We start from the raw sequence: 20,000 nt of genomic DNA, 5'->3' as shown, positions 1-20,000 counted from the left end.
TGCATACTCATGCAAGCTACAACACTCACTCCCCCAACTAGGTGAACTGAAATAACCAATCTTTGCTTGTCTTAGTGACGCTATGTGAATGACTGACAGATTTCCTGACCCATCCTGATTCGTCCAATGCAACAGTTTGATCTGATTTGCTACTATTCAAAACCTGTTTCTGCACACCTGTGAGAAGTTCACCCGTTTACGTCACAAAGAGAAGGGAGAGGGAAGGAGGGGTTGTGGGGGGTACAACTTGAAAGACAGACTGCCTTACTGGCATGTTCCGATATGCCGACACTGGCATGTTTCAAACAAGCCGACATCTATCTCAGCACAGGGGATTGTGGCAGACATCACATAACCGCACGTGTTTCAACAGCTGGGGCGGGTGATGCGGTGTCGCTGACCGAATATATCTATTCGGATATGATGTCTTTCATATTCACTTGCGATTTAGAATGTTCTTTGTTCGTTAATTTGTTGATACTAAGTCTTGAGTGTTTTGTAATCACACACACACACACACACACACACACACACACACACACACATACACAGAGAGAAAGAGAGAGAGTCTACATGATAATGCAGACGTGCCATTTCAATGGAATGTGTCCTTTGAATAATTATGGTTAATAATTTATAAGAAACTAACACAGAACAACAATAACACGAATGCTTACAAAAAATATAATAATGAAATAACAATTTAAACAACCCATCAAGGTCTGGGGTAAAACTAATTTCTCTTCAGTGTCTTGTGCAAGCAGCTGGATGTAAGACTGCCCAACATATACAGTTACATTAATGTATCTCCATACAGTATATTGAACCGTTTTTCTCAAAAGTGTTGTGGTTTGATTCCAATAGAGAGGGGAGCAGACAGGTGATATAGGATTGACTGATGATGCACTCACTCACTCTCTCCTCACATCAATAGCAGGACCACAATACTTTACAATACAGCACACACACTAAGCACTTCAGTGTTCAGTTCTTCTGGGAGACAGCTAAGAACTGGCTGTGCTGACTGGTTTTATCCCTTCCCATAACATACTGAGCATACTAATGCAAGCTACAACACTCACTCCCCCAACTAGCTGAACTGAAATAACCAATCTTGGCTTATCCTAGTGACGCTCAGTGAGTGACTGACAGATTCACTGCTTAATCCCAATTCGTCCAATTCAACAGATTGATCTGATTCGCTACAATTCAACCCACTTGTCTATACACATTCTGTGACGACAAGTTCACCCGTTTACGTCACAAAGAGAGGGAAGAGGGAATAGGGGGCGGTATGACTTGAAAAACAGACCAGACGGATGTTCCGACATGCCCACACTAGCATGTTTTGAACACGCCAACATCTAGTCCGGCACGGGGATTGTGGCAGACATCACATAACCACACGTGTTTCAACAGCTGGGACTGGTGACGCAGCAGCGTCACTGACCAAAGAGGGCTGACTAGGGAGGGTGGAAGGAGGGAGGATGACACATTGTCCGCGCAACCTCAAAGACTGGACTTTGTACAGATCGGGAAGGGAGATAAGAAGGAGGGGGAGGGGGGTGAAGTGATGGGAAGGGAAGGGGGACAGAGTGTGGGTGATGGGGGGTGACACTGCTGGCACACTATAACACCCACCTCTGGCTTTTGAATTCAATGTCCTCATTGCTGCTGACCACATGCTGACCAATGTTGTCATCAGTTCATGCTAATGGGAGACTAGTTCTACCCAAAACATTAGCAAAATCAAAGACATGTGCAAATGAAGACATTACAGGACAAAAGAACCCAAAAATCAAACATTTCAAAAAAATAAAGCTGTACATAATACCATAACCCAGAAGAACACACACACACACACACACACACACACACACACACACACACACACACACAGAGAAACTGGGAGCTACACAACACACAAATCAACACAGAGTTCCAGCTGACACACATCAGCAACCACAAATCCTGGAATGAAGGAAAACAACAACATAATCAAATCTGGAACATTTCATACCCAACTGGGCCCAATCCACAGCATACCCTTAGCATGCTGCAGCAACCACTTTACTCCATGAAGGGTTGCACACACCAACCTTGGTCCTAGCACTACAAGATGACCCCAACAGTTTCCCAACCCTGTCAGTCTGAGCTAGCACCCTGGCACCTGCACATGTCCCATGCACCCCAGGCTTCAGATGAAACCTGGTGCCAGTCTCACACAACCTAGAGAACACCAGCTGGTGTGACCCTCTGGGAGACTTTACTGCATCCTGGCAGTCTCCCTCACATGTGCCTTCCCGTGTAGCACATGTACCAGGAATTCCTCGATCAGGTGGTATGGGCAGCAGCACCCATTCACCCTGGCAAGGATCATCCTCACAGTCAGCTATTGTTCTGACTGGAGTCTTTTCTTTCGGACTCTGATCCTGCCTCCTGAGACTACTGGGCAAGTCTCTTTAGTTCTCATTGTGGGAATCTTGGTGCTTTTCCTTGGGGAGAACCTTACCCACCTTTGGGGAAATCCCATTTCCCACCACTGACTGACCTTTCCTACGTCTATTCCTTCTCTTCCTTTTGCCCAAAGCCCTGTTCTCTATCACAGCCCCATCTCTCTGACAGACTAAATCTGACATTAACCCCTGCATGGACCTAACACTCTCTTGTAACAACAACAGTTGATCCCGTAACTGTGCCATCTGTTCCTTGGCCTGTTGCTGTTGTTGGTCCTCCTCCAGCTCTCTCTGCAGCCTCAGAGCTTCATCCATTGCCTGGATGAAGGTGGTCTGAGGCTCCCTCCTCAGTATGTGGTGCAGCTCCTTTTTCAGCAGGGGGTTCCAGAGGCCATCGATGAAGTGGTCCCTCAGCATCTCAGCGGTGAGGACCCCAGTGCTCTTCATCTGGATGGTTCTCTCCATGCTGTGCAGAGAATGGGAGTAGTCCAAGATGGACTCCTCTGGTTGCTGCTCCCTGCTAAGAAAAACATGGACAGCAGTGTGGTGACACGCTGCCCATCACCAAACACCCCCAGCAGAATGTTGATTACCTTCTCTGGGGTGCTGGTCTCCTCTGGGTCCCACAGCATCAGCTCCCTGTGTGTGGTTCCTTGCAGATGGCTGTAAACAAAGAAAGCAGCCATCTCTTCTCCCATAGGGTATGCAGCCAGGACTCTCTTTGCCCCCACGATGAAGTCCTCAACCGACATCTTTCCAGGCTTACCAGTGAATACTGGCAGTGTGGGTGCTACATACCACCCCATGGGAAACTCCTGTGCCATTGTAGTAGGGGTTGTCATCTCTGTGCTGTGCTACCTGGCTGTGTGCTGCTTAAGTCCTTCCTAACACTTAACCTGCCTATTGTGTCAGTAAATCACTCTACCTGCCTATCCTGTTGGTGACGCCAAGTTGTAAAAAAACTGCTGTTTTCGAAAGTGTTGTGGTTCGATTCCAATAGAGACAGGGGATCAGACAGGGGATATAGGATTGACTGATGATGCACTCACTCACTCTCTCCTCACATCAATAGCAGGGCCACATGGAGTGGTTTTTATAGAGTGTTTACTTTACAATACAGCACACACACTAAGCAGTTCACCTTACTTAGCAAAAGCAACACACACTAAGGCAGCACACACTGCCTGCTTCAAGTACCTCCTACAAGCAGCACACAGTAAAAAGTTCACCCTACACATAAAGCAGCACCTACAAGCAGCACCTGCAAGCAGCATCTACAAGCAGCACACCTGGAACACAAACACACAACCAAAACCCAGGTCAGGTAAAATCTCAAAATACCTAGACATCACTGACATGAAAAGGCCTATACCCTCTCGGCACCTTTCATCACATGTCCACCAGTATGCACTCCTCTCACACACAGATCTATGTGTGGTAAAAACAAGCTTCATTAAACTTACCTGCCACCAACAGTGACATACCACACTGTGCACAAAACATATCACTGACCAATACAACCCTCTGTTGAACACATGCTACCCATCATTCAGTTAAACTGTGTGTTACCATTAGCAAACAAATCTCCTCTTTGCCCTCACAAAGTGTCCCACTGACACAAGTACATGTATGGAAATCATTACTTCCAACATATCTCTGGTAAACAGCAATATACAACAACATAGCACTGACCCTCAGTGCTCTCATTGTTAACCAACTCATTAATCACATTACAATGTTCTTTCCCACTTTGTCTGAACAAAGTAAACCACTGACACATAGCACAACTCCTACACATGTTACCACAACTACCAACAAATCAAACATGTGTTCCACAACACTTGCTGTTACCCCCATGTGCACACACACATTAAAAACCGTCAACACACACTGACAATGTGTTAGCCTATAGATCTGTTCATTTGACACTGAACCAACACCACCTACTATATACAAAACAAGTAACTAATATATCAAAAATTCAGAACAAGATATCTCAATTCAGAACAAGATATTTGTAACAAAACAGAAGGGGGGGGGGGGGTTAAAAGGTATAGACCAGTACTTCCCTCCACACATTAACCCCTTTTCTTTCCACAAGCCACAAGATCAACTTAAACTGGCTATTCACTGACACAAAACATTGTTCCCAACAAAATCAAGTTATCAACATATTATAAAGCCATTTCAAGTAATGTACTCACAGCCCATCAAGGATTTCCCTGCAGTCAGTCAGCCTGTGTCAGTGTTCAGTTCTTCTGGGAGACAGCTAAGAACTGGCTGTGCTGGCTGGTTTTATCCCTTCCCACAACATACTGTGCATACTAATACAAGAGCTACAACACTCACTCCCCCAACTAGCTGAACTGAAATAACCAATCTTGACTTATCCTAGTGATGCTAAGTAAGTGACTGACAGATTCACAGCTTAATCCCAATTCATCCAATTCAACAGATTAATCTGATTCGCTACAGTTCAACCCACTTGTCTATACACATTCTGTGACGACAAGTTCACCCGTTTACGTCACAAAGAGAGGGGAGAGGGAAAGGGGGGCGGTATGACTTGAAAGACAGACCACTTACCGGGATGTTCCAACATGCCCACACTAGCATGTTTTGAACACGACATCTAGTCCGGCACGGGGATTGTGGCAGACATCACATAACCACACGTGTTTCAACAGCTGGGACTGGTGACGCAGCGTCACTGACCAAAGCGGGCCAACTAGGGAGTGAGGGTGCGGGAGTGTGGAAGGAGGGAGGGTGGCACGTTGTTGGCGTGACCTCAAAGACTGGACTTTGAACGAAGCGGGAAGGGAGATAAGAAGGAGGGGTAGGGGGGCGAAGTGATGGGGAGGGAAGGGGGGACAGAGTGTGGGTGGTGGGGGGTGACACTGCTGGCACACTATAACTTATATTTTGAACCCACCCCCCAACCCCAGCCCACCCCCTTTCCCTCTGTTCGTTGTATCATTTCATTACCCCGTCATCACAGTTACCTGAGCATTTTAATGAGGTGATCCAAGTCCATGCCAAAGCCATTGTCAGTGAACACCAGCAGGTCCTTGCCATACCTCTCTTCTTTCTGAATCTTCAGTACGTCCGCCGAAACGTCCGGGTCATAGGCATTGTCTGTGTAAGACAAGTGGTAGAAGAAGTAGCAGTATACTTAATATAAGGGTTATCAAATGATATACATATATATTCAGTATCAGGAAATGGGGTTGCTTTTTTCCCCAGTCATATTTATATTTATGTTTTGATGTTAAAAATGAAATCATTCAAGTAGAAGTAACAGTAGCAGCAAGAGCAGCGGCGGTAGTAGTAGTAGAAGCAGTAGTATTAGAAGCAGAAGCAGTCGGATAAGCAGGAGAAATAGTAGTAGCAGCAGCAGCAACAATAGTATAGTAACAGAAGTAGCAGAAGCAGCAGCAGCAACAGCAGCTGTCGTAGTCATAGTAGTAGCACCACCAGCAGCTTATGAAGTAGTACCAGTAGTAATAGTGGCGACAGGAGTAGCAGTAGCAGCAACAGCAGCAGTGGTAGTAGTAATAGGAGTTGTAGCAGTGCCGGCAAAAGTAGTAACAACGGCAGTAGCAGCGTTTGTAGCAGTAGAAGGAAGAGGAGGAGGAGGTAAACGACAAGGAGGTGGATGATAAAAAGGAGGAGGAGGAGGAAGAGGAGAGTGGGTTGGAATGGGGTGTGGGATGGGGGAAGGCAGAACAGGCTAGTCCATAACGACTCCTTGCTTCTGCTTGCACCAGATCGTAATGTGGAGAAGGTGCAAACACAGGGCAGACGGGTGCGTTGGTCCAATGCTTAGAGCGCTAGATTCTCTCGCTTCTTTCCTGAGTTCCTCGTCGCGCCTGGTGGGTTATGGGTGGAGAATTTTTTTTTTTTCCATAATCACCCAGCAGACATAAAATCAAATACGCTCATTAAACATCATGTGATCCATGTCAGCGTTCGGTGGGTTTTGGAAGCAAGACCAGCAGCACAACCAACACGCTCAGTCAGGCCTTGAGTGCATGTGTACGTATCAAGGTGCACTTCTTCAACAGAACTTTTGCCAGAGAACAACACTTTTTGCTGCCATGGGTTCTTTTCCAGTGCTCCAAGTGCGTGCTGTACACGGGGCCTCGGTTTATTGTCTCATCCGAATGACTAAAACGCTCATTTTAAATAGAGACAGGGCGAGACCGGGATTCGAACCCAGACACTCACGGACACTGTGTTTTGGCAGATAAGCGTCTTGACCATTCTACCATCTCCCTCCTCAGAGAGCGTGACAACAGACAAGAAGAAACATAGATTGTGAAAGCAGGCAGAGAGAGTCAGAGAGTGTGACAGTGAATGGAAAAACAAAAACAAAAACAAAAACAAAAAACACAAAAAAACTGAGAAACAAAAGAGTTTAAAAATATGCTGTTACAGAAAGATTTACCCACATTTTGCTTCTGTTGACAGTGAATGGAAAAGTGAAAAATTGAGAAACAAAGGAATTTAAAAACATGCTGTTACAGAAGGACTTACCCACATTTTGCTTCTGTTGATCAGCAACGGACAAAGGGAGGTGGTGGAAAGGGTGGGGTCAGAAATATATATATATATATATATATATATATATATATATATGTGTATGCATATATTTGTGTGTGTGTGTGTGTGTGTGTGTGTGTGTGTGTGAGTGTGTGTGTGTGTGTGTACTGATATATTCAAGAAGTAACCATTTATCATATTCCGGCATCTTTCGCATTCACTTCCGATTTGGAATATTCCTCATCTATTTGTTACTTTGTTGATACTAAGTTTTTTCCGCAGCTTTCCATAGGGGTTTGGGATGGTGTTTTCCTCTTCAAAGTGCTTGAGAGAGAGAGAGAGAGAGAGAGAGTTGACACACAGGCTGAAAGACAAGCAGAGACACCGACGGGAAACACGGGACATCGTTATCAGTGACAGAAACCACATGGGAGGGAACACACTGAGCACGAAGGTAACAAAAGGTACAATTTAGACACACAAAATAAGGTCACGCCAGCTTTGACAAATGCATGCCCAGATACACAAACACACACACGCACACAGAGACACCGAACACACAGACACCACACATAAAGACACACACACACACACACACACACACTTACCCACGAGTTCCGCAATGGCGCTGAAAGGCCACTGATGACTTTGGGCATTCGTGCGAAGGTAACTGGGATGCACCTGTGAACACACAGACACAGACACACACACACGCGCGCGCGCACGCACGCACCAACACACACAGCTTATTACACTGATAAAATCAGTCATGTGCATGCCATACCATTCTTTCAGTCTCTAGAAACACTCTCTGTGGATACAGTTTCTGACCTTCCTTTCCTGTCGAAACTCCTTGAAAAATCTATCCTGAAGCAGCTCAACCACCACCTTTGTTTCAACAATCTCCTTCACCCTGTTCAGTCTGCATATCGTGCTGACCACAGCACCGAAATCACTTTCCTTCACATCCTGAACAATCTATTATATACAGTATACTGCTAACGTCCGACTCAGGAAAAAATCCTTTCTCACTCTTCTCGACTTGTCAGCCGCCTTTGACACGATAGACCACTCAATTCTACTTTCCCGTCTTCATTTTACATTTGGCATCAACGGCAATATTCTCAACTGGTTCAAATCTTAACTCACTGATCGAATCCAGTCTGTCATCGTCGATAATTTCCTGTCTGAACCTGCTAAAATCAAACACGGAGTCCCACAGGGATCTGTTTTGGGCCCAGTTCTCTTCACACTGCGCACTGCTCCTGTCGCTGAAATTATCAACCACCACAGTGTTAGTCATCATTCCTATGCTGATAACACTCAGCTTCAGAAGAGTGATACCCCTGAAAAAGTGTCCTTGCTCTTGCCAGAAACATCTGAATGCTTCTTGGACATTCAAAACTTGATGACGCTAAAAAAGTTACAATTGAACGCAGACAAAACCGTAGCAATGGTCATAGGAACTAAACAAAAACTCTCTTCCATCACAGCTGACAAAATCGAACTTGGCAGTACATCCATCCCTCTTTCCAGCTCATTCAGGAACCTCGGCGTTGTCCTTGACAATACACTGTCCATGCAAAAATCTGTCAGTCAGACATGTCAATCCTGCTACTGTCAACTGCGACGCATCAGTTCCATTCGGAAATATCTGGACTTGCCGTTGTTTCTCTCATTCTCTCTCGGCTTGATTACTGTAACTCCCTATTGTCTGGTTTGCCTGCTTCATCCATTCAGTCCCTCCAGCGCATTCAAACTCTGCTGCCCAACTCGTTCTCAGAAAGAAAAGATCTGAGCACATCACTCCTATTTTGAAACATCTCCATTGGTTCCCTGTCTCACACAGAATAAAGTATAAGATCAACACTCTATGTTATAAATGTATTCACAAATCTGCCCCTTCCTATCTTTGTGGTTGCCTTCACCTCTACACTCCATCTCGCTCTCTACGGTCGGCTTCGGATCCACTGCTTACGCATACCCAGATTCAAACACTCAACTGTTGGCCGCCGTTTTTTCTGTCCCTGGACCTTGCGTTTGGAATGAACTTCCTCTTTCGCTTCGTCAGGTCTCTGCACTCAGCTCTTTCAAGTCTGGCCTCAAAACACCTCTTCACAAGATAGCCTCCCTCCCCTGCCTCTTCCTTGTCTTCAGTTTCTTCAGTTTTAGAGTTATGCATGCGTGTGAATGACTGGTGTGAACGCGCTTAGATTTGTCTCTGCACAAGATTCAGCGCTATATAAATACTATCGTTATTATTATTATCATTATACACAAAACAGACATTTAGGCTGCACTCTATTCTGTCAGTTGTGTAGAAAAGGCAACACTCGCTCCTTCCCCACCACTGCTGCTGTCAACAAACTCGCTGTCTCTATCACAGTATCTAGAATAGACAACTGTAAGTCTCTCTAAGCCGGTCTCCCTGATAACGAAACCTCAATAAACTTCAGCGCATTCAGTATCATGCTGCCCGACTTGTGCTCCGTATGGTCAGGCATGAGAGTGCAACACCACTGCTCAGAGCACTTCACTGGTTTCCCGTGAAGGCTAGAATTCAATATAGAATTGCTTGTCTTTGCTTTCAGCTTCTCTGTCACGGAAATATGCCAGCGTATTTTTCAGATCGTCTCCATCTATACCATCTTTCTAGGACACAACGCTCTTTTGACTCCTTTCTGCTGATAGCCCATCAGTACTCCCTCAACACCTTTGGCGAAAAAAATCTGTCAGTCTACAGCCCCACTGTCTGGCACTCCCTACCTCTATCCCTCCAAAAAACTGTGATTCTTAACTTTAAAAAAAAGACGTTTCGATAATCATATATATATATATATATATATATATATATATATATATATATATATATATATAAGAATTATTCAGTGAGATAATCATAACATTTTAAGACACAAGTGAAATAAAAATGAAAGAATAACTCGTTAACCCTCCCCAAGCTACTACGCGGACGTCAATCGTCATGTAAAAGGAAAACATTTTTGTGTGGTAAGAAAAAATGTTACTTTTTTATGACATGACACCGCAGCTGAAAGGTCAAAAACTGCGACTAAGGTTACAAGCATGAATCAACCCCGACCCCACTCCGCAGTAAGACAAAACACCATCTAATTCACACACACACACACACACACACACACACACCTTAAGTGACGGGTGCAATAGCCGAATGGTTAACGCATTGGACTTTCAATCTTAGGTCTCAGGTTCGAATCTTGGTTATGGCGCCTGGTGGGTAAAGGTGGAGATTTTTTCCTATCTCCAAGGTCAACATATGTGCAGACCTGCTAGTGCGTGTGTATACGCACGCAGAAGATCAAATATGCACGTTAAGGATCCTGTAATCAATGGCAGTGTTAGGTGGAGTTTGGAAACAAGAACATACCCAGAATGCGCACCCCCGAAAACGGAGTATGGCTGCCTCCATGGCGGGGTAAATAAAGAAAACGGTCATACACATAAAATGTTACATATCTGTCTGAGTGTGTATGTGTGCATGCCTGAAATCTGATTGAATGACACAGGAAACGAATGATGAGCGCCCAGTGGCAGCCGTCGGTTGGCTCTACCCATGTAGGCAGCCTGTTGTGTGAATGGCCCCGTATTTGTAAAGCGCTTAGAGCTTGGTCTCCGACCGAGGATAGGCGCTATATAAGTATCCACATCTATCAATCAGTCTCAAAGTATTTATCGGAGACCACCCCAAGTCTAACCCTCTCTTTCTCCTTGCAGATCTCTGTTTACACTCACACACATACAATACACACAAGGAAGGATAAAAACCCCTTCGCAACAGCAATGAACAAACCACAGGCAACTGAATTAAAACATTATTTCACCGTATCATTTGTCACAGAAACAGGTGACTGGGATAAATGATTTTTGTACACATTTTTTTTCTTTGCGAGAGGTATTTTGCATCGTCTACCTGAAGATTTTTTTTTAAGACAGAGTAAAGTGGATGAGTGGATTCTTTTTTTCTTCTTCTTTTTTCTGTTTTTTTTTTTTTTTTAATGGTGTGTTTTCTGCTAAGGATTTGTACAGGCCGTACATTTGTTGCTGGGGCGAGGTTAGGATTTTGCTGGTCATGTTTACAACTGGTCCTAACATTGTCTTCAGTTTGACAGTTTATTGTATTGTTTCACTGCCCCCAGGGAGCACGTGAAATAAGCTTCTTGCTTCGCCTTGCATTGTCAAACCAAACACATTACAAAACTCATACAACTACCGTTTTTTTTAATTTTATTTTCAAACCCCAAAGATGTGGAACAGACTCTCCTGACAACCTCTTGCCTTCTTTGAATCCAGCCTCAAACATAATTTCTTCTTCCCACAATAGAGAAATATGTGGCTGTGGCAGGTTCACTCAAACAATACATACTCCAATACATGTCATATGCTTGGTTAAGTGTGAAAACATATATGAACTATGTACACACACACACAGACACACACACAGACACACACACACACACACACACATATATATATATATATATATATATATATATATATATATATATATATATATATATATATATATATATATATATATATATATATATATAATGTATGTATATATGTATGTATGTGATAACAACAAGAATAATAACACTAAAACAAGAACAAGAATACCAACCACCACCACCACCACCACCACCACTACTACTACTTCATCTTCTACTGCTACCACTACTACTCATTATTATCATCATCACATGCGTTGTATGTATCTGTATATGGTCTACTAGATGCATTTTGGTGTGGTTATGCAACAATCAAATAAAGCGCAATGTAGAATGTATTGTGTTTTGTAAGACACCAAGAGCATTTTTCTGTTCAGAGTGCTATGTGAGTATTATCATCATCATCATCATTATTATTATGATTGTCATCATCATCATCATCATTATTATTATTATTATTATTATTATTGTTGTTGTTGTTGTTGTTGTTGTTATTATTATCATTTTTACAATTAAAACGAATATTGCATTCTTTGTATGTAGTTTGTTATTTATCCTTTATTTGTCTATATATTTAAACATCTATTTGTATATTGATTTTATACATTAATGTATTTATCTATTCACTGCTTCTCTGTCTGTCTGTCTTTCTCTGTCTTTATCTGTCTCTCTCAGCTCCCTAACCTCCGGCCGTTGACATGTGAAGACGTGCTTGCAGCAGCTCTGCCTTTGGAATGAGTTTGTGTGTGTGTGTGTGTGTGTGTGTGTGTGTGTAATTCAATGCTCACAGTTTAGGGGGGAAAAAAAAAAAAATCGCGTGTCTTTCAATCAGGACAAGCCGTGTCTGAAGTTCCGACTGAGTCTGACAAATGTTTAAGTGTTTTTGTAAGACGAATACGAACATAAATAGATGAATAGATAACTACATAAATAAACAAACAAATAAAGAAAGAAATAGACCAATTACTAAATAAATAAATGAATACAGGAATAAAATCAATAAGCACAAAATCAAAAATGCGCTGCGCTGCCCTGATGGTAGCGTGCTCAAGCGGTGGCTAGCTGCTGCTGGACAACAACCAGACCTGCTGACACTTCCTGTAGCACTTCCTTCCGTACTTCCGGCTGTCAAGAGATACGTGTTGACAATGGAGGCCGTGTGGCTGCCTCACTCAGCTTGTGACGTGAAGCATGGAATGTTCCTGAGTAGAGTTCCCTGGTGCTGACTGACTTTTGATTGTCGTATTATTCTCCTTTTTTTTAAAAAAAATAGATTTTTCACTGCACGATTCTACAACTGTTATGGGTGGCACGGCCACCGCGAACTTGGAAGACTCTGCAAGCGCTTCAAGGACACCTTGAAGACAAACCTCAAAACCTGTGACATAGACATCGCTTCCTGGGAAACTGATGCCCTTGACCGCTCTCGCTGTATGATGCTGTGCTCTAGTGGCATAAAGACATTTGAAAACAAGAGAACGCTGGCCATTAAGGAGAAGCGTGAGGGAAGGAAGCAGGGCTTAACTTCTGGAGACGTTTTTCCTTGCAACACCTTTGGGAAGTGCTGCGTATCCAGAATCGGCCTCTTCTCCCATATGAGTACACACACCAACAGATAAGCCTGCCTGCCTACTCATCCGTTGGTCCGACAGGAGACTCCATCATCATCATCATCAGATGACTTTATTTTGACATATGAGAAGAAGAAAAAAAAATATTGCAGCGATTTCCGTTGAAAAATTAATTTCGGTAGATTGGGGAGTTATCCAAAAAAGAAAGGATGTCTTTCAGTATTTAAGACAAAAGAAATATTCAGTGTATTTTCTTCAGGATACCCATTTCACAAAGAAATTAGAGCGTCAGATTCGAACCGAATGGGGTTATGATTGTGTGTTTTCATCAAACAATAGCAGATCAAGGGGTGTGGCAGGTTTATTTAACAATAATTTTGACTTTAAAACAGAAACAATAATTATGGATATGGAGGGAAATTATATCATTCTGGTGTTAAACACTGCTGGACATCAGATAGTATTAACTAATATTATATGGCCTGAACAGGGATGAACCAGAGTTTTTCAAAGAAATCCAAGCAAAAATTGAGGAATTGAGTATTCCAAATATCCTTATTACAGGTGATTGGAACCTAGTAATAAATCCTAATCTTGACTACTATAACTATAAGCATATAAATAATGTAAAAGCAAGAGATGTAGTTTTTGAAATGACCTCCACATTAGAGCTAACTGTCATATGGAGAGAACTGAATCCTGAAGTTTTAAGATCTAGTTGGAGAAGAACCAACCCTTTTCAACAGCGTCGTCTTGGCTTCTTTTTAGTTTCTGAATCCTTGATCACTAATGTAAAGAATGCAGACATTCTATTTGGTTATTGAAGTGATCATTCTCTAATATGTATAGAAATAGTATTCAAAGTTGAAGAAAGAAGCAGAAGTCTTTGGAAATTTAATTCATTGTTACTCAAAGACCATGAATATGCAAAATTGATTAATAACACTATTGAAGAAATAAAACAACAGTATGCAGTGCTTCCTTATGTGAGAGAAAATTTTTAAAAAAATAAGCAATGACCAGATACAGTTTGTGATTTCGGACCAGTTGTTCTTGGATACACTTCTAATGGAAATTAGAGCAAAATCCATTTCATACAGTATAAAGAAAAAAGAGAATTAAGACAAACTGAACAACACTTAGAGGAGGAAATACAAGCATTAGAAAGAAAATCACCCCTTACTGAACTTGATACACTTCTCATAACAGAACGTAAAAACACAACTAACAGAAATTAGAAAATCAAAAATGGAAGGCATAATCTTAAGATCAAAAGCAAGATGGGCATCTCAGGGGGAGAAAATAAACAAATACTTCTGTACATTAGAGAAAAGACATTTTGTTAGCAAACAAATGTTAAAATTAGTATCAAATGATGACAAACTGTTAACTGAAAGTGATGAAATGCTAGAGGAAACAAAGACATTATTCAGTGATTTATATAAAGAAATAGAATCACAAAATATAGAGCTGAGTAATTACATAACAAATTTACCCAAATTAAGCAAAGTTGAATCTGACAAACTGGAAGGATTAATAACAAAACAAGAAGCATCAGAAGTGTTTAAAAATATGCAGAATGACAAAAGCCCCGGTACAGATGGAATGACAGTAAACTTTTAAAAAAAATTTCTGGAGACAGATAGTGGACTTTGTGGTTCGGTCTATAAATGAAGGGTTTGTTAAAGGTGAAATGTCAATCACACAATTAGAAGGATTGATAATCTGCATACCCAAGGGAGATAAACCAAGGGAATACCTTAAAAACTGGAGACCTATCTCACTACTGAATGTCATATATAAAATAAGTTCAGCTTGCATTGCAGATAGAATGAAAACAGTGTTACTAAAACTAATTCATGAAGATCAAACTGGGTTTATTTCAGGGAGGTATATTGGAGATAACATTCGATTATTATATGACATGATACACTACTTAGATATAAAACAACTACCTGAGTTATTGGTTTCAATTGATTTTGAAAAAGCCTTCGACTCCGTAGACTGGGATTGCATGGGAAATGTTCTTGAAACATTTGGTTTTGGAAATGATATCAGAAAATGGATATACACTTTTTATAAAAATATTAAAGCTCGTGTAATTGTTAATGGAAAGATGTCACAGACTTTCACTATAAACAGAGGGTGTCGTCAGGGTGACCCTATATCACCATATTTATTCATATTGTGTGTAGAAATATTAGCTTGTAAAATTAGAGAAGACAAAGAAATTAAAGGAATGCAGATATTAGACACGGAATTTAAAATGAGTCAGTTTGCTGATGACACATCATTTACATTGGAATGAGACAGAAAGTCTTATGAAAAATTGTTTGATGTATTTGGAGAGTTTGAGGAATTTTCAGGACTCAAGTTAAATGTTGAAAAAACTGTTAATGTTTGGTTAGGTAAAATGAAAAACTCAAATATACTTAGAGAACCAACGTATGGAATGGAACCCCCCTAAATTTAAAATCCTTGGTATCGGGCTTTCAAATGTTTATCTAATCTAACGGAAATCAACATGGCAGATAAATTTGTCGAAGTAAAAACATTATTTAATATTTGGTCGAAATGACTATGAACACCTCTGGGCAGGGTAGCTGTGCTCAAATCACTTATTCTGTCCAGACTGGTTTACCTATGGATATTGTTACCAAACCCACCTGACAGTGATCTAAAACAGCTACAAGACATGTGTTTTCAATTTGTATGGGACAAAAAACCAGACAGAATAAAACGAGTGTATGCAGTGCATGATGTAGAAAGCGGGGGAATTGGAGTACCTAACATGCAGGCTTTTGTACAAGCACTGAAACTATCCTGGCTACGATAAATGCTCACTGCATGTTTTAAATGGAAGAAAATACTACAGAATATACATCCTGAAATATATAGAATAAAAAAAACTATGGCTCTAAAAGATTTCTAAACAAAGGTAATAAGTTTTGGAGAGATGTATATGATGCTTATGATAGATTTTGTCTTCAAATAGAATTGAATAAGAATGCAGAAATTGTAGCAGAACCTATGTTTTACAATAACAAGTTCAAAATCAACGTTAACAATTTTCACTGTAAAGCATGGACAGATAAAGATATATTTTTTGTTGATGATGTTCTAAATGAAAGAGGCCAATTCTTAAATTATGTAGAATTCTCAAGGAAGTATGGGATAAAAGTAAATTTCTTGAACTTCATAAGCTGTACACAAGCAATTAAAGAATATGCAAGAAAAAGGAACATAAAATTTGAAAATAGCAAAAAGAACAAAAATAGCAAGGCATTACAAATATTATGTGGAATAAGTAAAGGAATAAAACCATACTATGAATTACTATTGCAAAAGATAGAAATATTTGACATAAAAGCCTTTATGAAATGGGAAAATAAGCTAAATACACAAATTGATTTGGAGATTGTATTAAAAAAAAAGATAAAGAAAATTAAGGAAATAAAGTTTAAATGGTTTCAGATCAAAATATGCCATAGAATCCTGGTGTCAAATAATATCCTAAAAGTAATGGGTGTGACTGAAAATGACAACTGTAATTTTTGTGACACCAAAAAAGATGAAATACAGCATTATTTATGGTTTTGTCCAGTTTTCTAACTTTATGGCTTCAGTTTGAAAATAAACTTAAAGAAAAATGTGAAAACTGAAATACTGTCCCTCAATTTTTAACTTATTTTGTTTGGCACTGATGAAAAAAACTAAAACAGATGATGTTTTTGATGTGATGGTTTTATGGGCAAAATTCTTTATATACAAGTGTAGAATTAATAAGGTTAAACCAGGTTTACATGCATTCATTGCTGAACTCAACCGCAATAACTCAACAGAAAAACAAATACAACTAACAGAAAGGAATTATCAGGATTTCTCTATTAAATGGCTACCTTATTTAGATTTGGTGATGGAACAGAAACTCTAATCTTTTATATAGAGTCAGAGGTATTTCCACAGGAGTGGAAATATTATATTGACCAATCTTGTATTGACTGGTTTGTTGTGACTCGTATGTTCCCTGTCATCCATAATAATGTGTGCTGTGAGCTGAGACTGGAAATGTCATGCTCTGGGATCTATGTCTTTGTTGTTGTTGTTGTTGTTGTTTTTGTTGCTGTTGTTGTTGTTGTGTATGTGTTTGTTTTTTTGTTTGTTTTCTCTATTCTTCATTCATTCTTTCTTGCTTGCTCGTTAGCTATTAACTAAAAAACACCCTTGCAAACGGTCACCATATTATACATGTGTGTGTATATTGTATGTGTATGTGTACATATATAATAATGTATGCATATATATATATATATATATATATGTGTGTGTGTGTGTGTGTGTGTGTGTGTGTGTGTGTGTGTGTGTGTGTGTGTGTGTGTGTGTGTGTGTGTGTGTACTGCCTCTATTGCTGAAAGTGGTGTGAATTGCAATTTTGCTTTATTGGTGTGGAATTTCAGTTGAAATTGTAATGGAGGCTATGTTGAAAAGAAAATACAACCTTCTATGCAAGGGGGAACAAAATTCGGTAGATTAGGCCGCCAGCGAGCGTTCCAACAATTGCGTGTCCTTGCGTTGACATTGATTTTATTTATCATGTTTGTTTTCCCTGACAGGGCCTCTTAACCATGCTGTATGTGGCCGGAGATTAGAAAAGAGAGATAAACCACTCGCGGCAGGCCCCTTCTTACTGTCTATAACAGTGCTGAAGCCGTTTTGGGGCACACACGCAGTGCGGAAGGGTGGCGGTAAATCACCCTCTCCTTGCCCACCCGAAGGAAACTGGTCGGTTCGACGGTTCAGCTGCAGTAAAGCGAAAGTTAAGTTACGCCTGGAATTTCGCACGTGTAGTAAGATTCGCTGTATACAATGAAAACGGATTCATTTTTGCTTTGGTTTTTAGCACGTTTGCATCTGCTTGAATGTAGATAATATAAAAAGAAAATAAAGCAGCTCCCCCCACCACCAACTCCCCCCCCCCCCCCCCCCCCCCCCCCCCCCCCCCCCCCCCCCCCCCCCCCCCCCCCCCCCCCCGCGCAATGTTGCACATGAGAGAGACAGTTATAAATTATTGAACTGCGTTTTCGTAACGCTACTTTTTCTTCACACTTTCTGGTTTACATCACCATTTCTTCAACAACAACAAAAAAAAATCAAAACATAAAACACATATTCAGCTCTGTCTCTCTTCTAACATCTGTCTATACATACATACATGAATACATACATACATAATTTCATATAGATCTATCAGTATGTAAATCTAAATCTATCTATATGTACATAATCATATATATAATTCATATATATACGAACGCTTCATGTTGCCCGAGCAGACCGTTGTATTGTGCTCTTTCTCTCTCTCTAAGTCTCTGTCTCTGTCTCTCTCTCTCTCGGGAGTTTTACATGGCTGTTAAAAGCATCTATGATTCTGTACTTGTATGTGTTCGTGACAAAGGTATTTATTCACTTTTTTCAGTGTCCAAGAGGGGTTAAACAAGGTTGTATGCTAAGCTCACAGCTGTTTTCCTTTTTCATCGGTGAATTGGCAGTGGAGTTATCAAAGAAGGGGAGACATGGAATACAAATGATACCTGGCGCAACAGATTTGCTCTTAATGCTATTTGCTGATGATGTTGTTCTCTTGTCTGACACACCCATAGGGTTACAAAATCAATTAAATGCCCTTAAGCAAGAAACAGACAGACTACAACAAACAGTGAATCTCGATAAGACCAATATTATAGTTTTCCGCAATGGAGGTCATCTTTCGACTTGTGAAAAATGGTGCTGTGGTGATAGGGAAATAAAAGTAACCAATACATATAAATATTTAGGAATGTTATTCACAACAAAATTGAGTTTGACATCTGCGTGGGATGAAGCAAACAGAAAAGGGAAAAAAGGTGTAATCCAAATTATAAAATCACTCAGGAGACTGCGTTCGACTGACGCTTTCCCTTAGTTTGGGCGGGGCAAAGGCAGCTCATGAATAATGAATGCGTCTCGCGGCGCAGGCTGCCTGGCTTCAGCAATTTCTGCAAGTGGTTTATCTCTCTTTTCTAATCTCCGATGTGGCTGAATAAAAGAGCCGGCGCAGTGAGTGGGGCTCTGTCTGGGGTACTTAGGTCGGAACGTCACATAACTACGAACTTGAAAAATACTACGGTTGAAATAGGCGGCTTTGAGGAAGATAAGTGTTAAGTCAGTCAGAAAGCATTTGGATGAAACAAACTGACATTTCATTATCTATAATGAAATTGATTATCAAACCAATAAATCGATGAACGATTTGTGAGCAGGCATATTATGAACACACACACACACACACACACACACACACACACACACACACAGATAGATAGACAGATAGATAGATATAATGATTACTATTAGTCTTCACTAGTATGACTCTTCATATTAGGTTTTGAGAAACACGTATAAACCCACTGCACAATCAAATGTCCGTATAAGACCAATCCTTCACAATGAAAAAAAAAGTTTTCAATTTCTGCATTTGTAAGAGAAGAGTCATACTTCACTGATGGGAAAAAGTCTTTTCTAACATTTGAACTTGCTAACAACCTCTCCTAAATCCTTGAACTTCTAAACATACAAGTTATTTCGAAATGAAGTGAATCCTGGTGGATTCAGTTCATATACCTACTCGATAGGTCAAACGACTGGACAATTATCATACAATGATCACACACACACACACACACACACACACACACACACACACACACACAGCGACAGAGAGACAGAAATAGTGACAGAAAGTGAGAGACAGAGAGTCATACTGAAAACACAGAATCAAACTTTTCGACAGACACGATCTCGGTCGTTCAACACCTTGTAATTCATTTCACTCACTACATCGCATGGAAACTGAACAACACATCAACCAAAAACAGTCAATCAAGATCAAAACAAAAACTGCAGAA

The 20,000-nt window shown here is 40.7% G+C and overlaps 1 protein-coding gene across 2 annotated transcripts in view; it reads right to left on the bottom strand.

Annotated features, from left to right (window-relative positions):
• Nucleotides 1-20,000, bottom strand: part of LOC143275010 (MORC family CW-type zinc finger protein 3-like) — a 49,964-nt gene that overhangs the window by 29,564 nt on the left and 400 nt on the right. For both annotated transcript variants that reach the window (XM_076579071.1, XM_076579070.1), the window contains exons 2-3: nt 7,607-7,679; nt 5,459-5,591 (exon numbers count right to left, since the gene is read on the bottom strand). In XM_076579071.1, the coding sequence (XP_076435186.1) occupies nt 5,459-5,591; nt 7,607-7,679 (206 nt within the window). The remainder of the gene's footprint in view (nt 1-5,458; nt 5,592-7,606; nt 7,680-20,000) is intronic.

The sequence above is a fragment of the Babylonia areolata genome, chromosome 29 (assembly GCF_041734735.1).
Source record: "Babylonia areolata isolate BAREFJ2019XMU chromosome 29, ASM4173473v1, whole genome shotgun sequence".
In the NCBI taxonomy this organism is placed as follows: Eukaryota; Metazoa; Mollusca; class Gastropoda; order Neogastropoda; family Buccinidae; genus Babylonia; species Babylonia areolata.
This window is presented reverse-complemented; position numbering and strand designations above follow the sequence as displayed.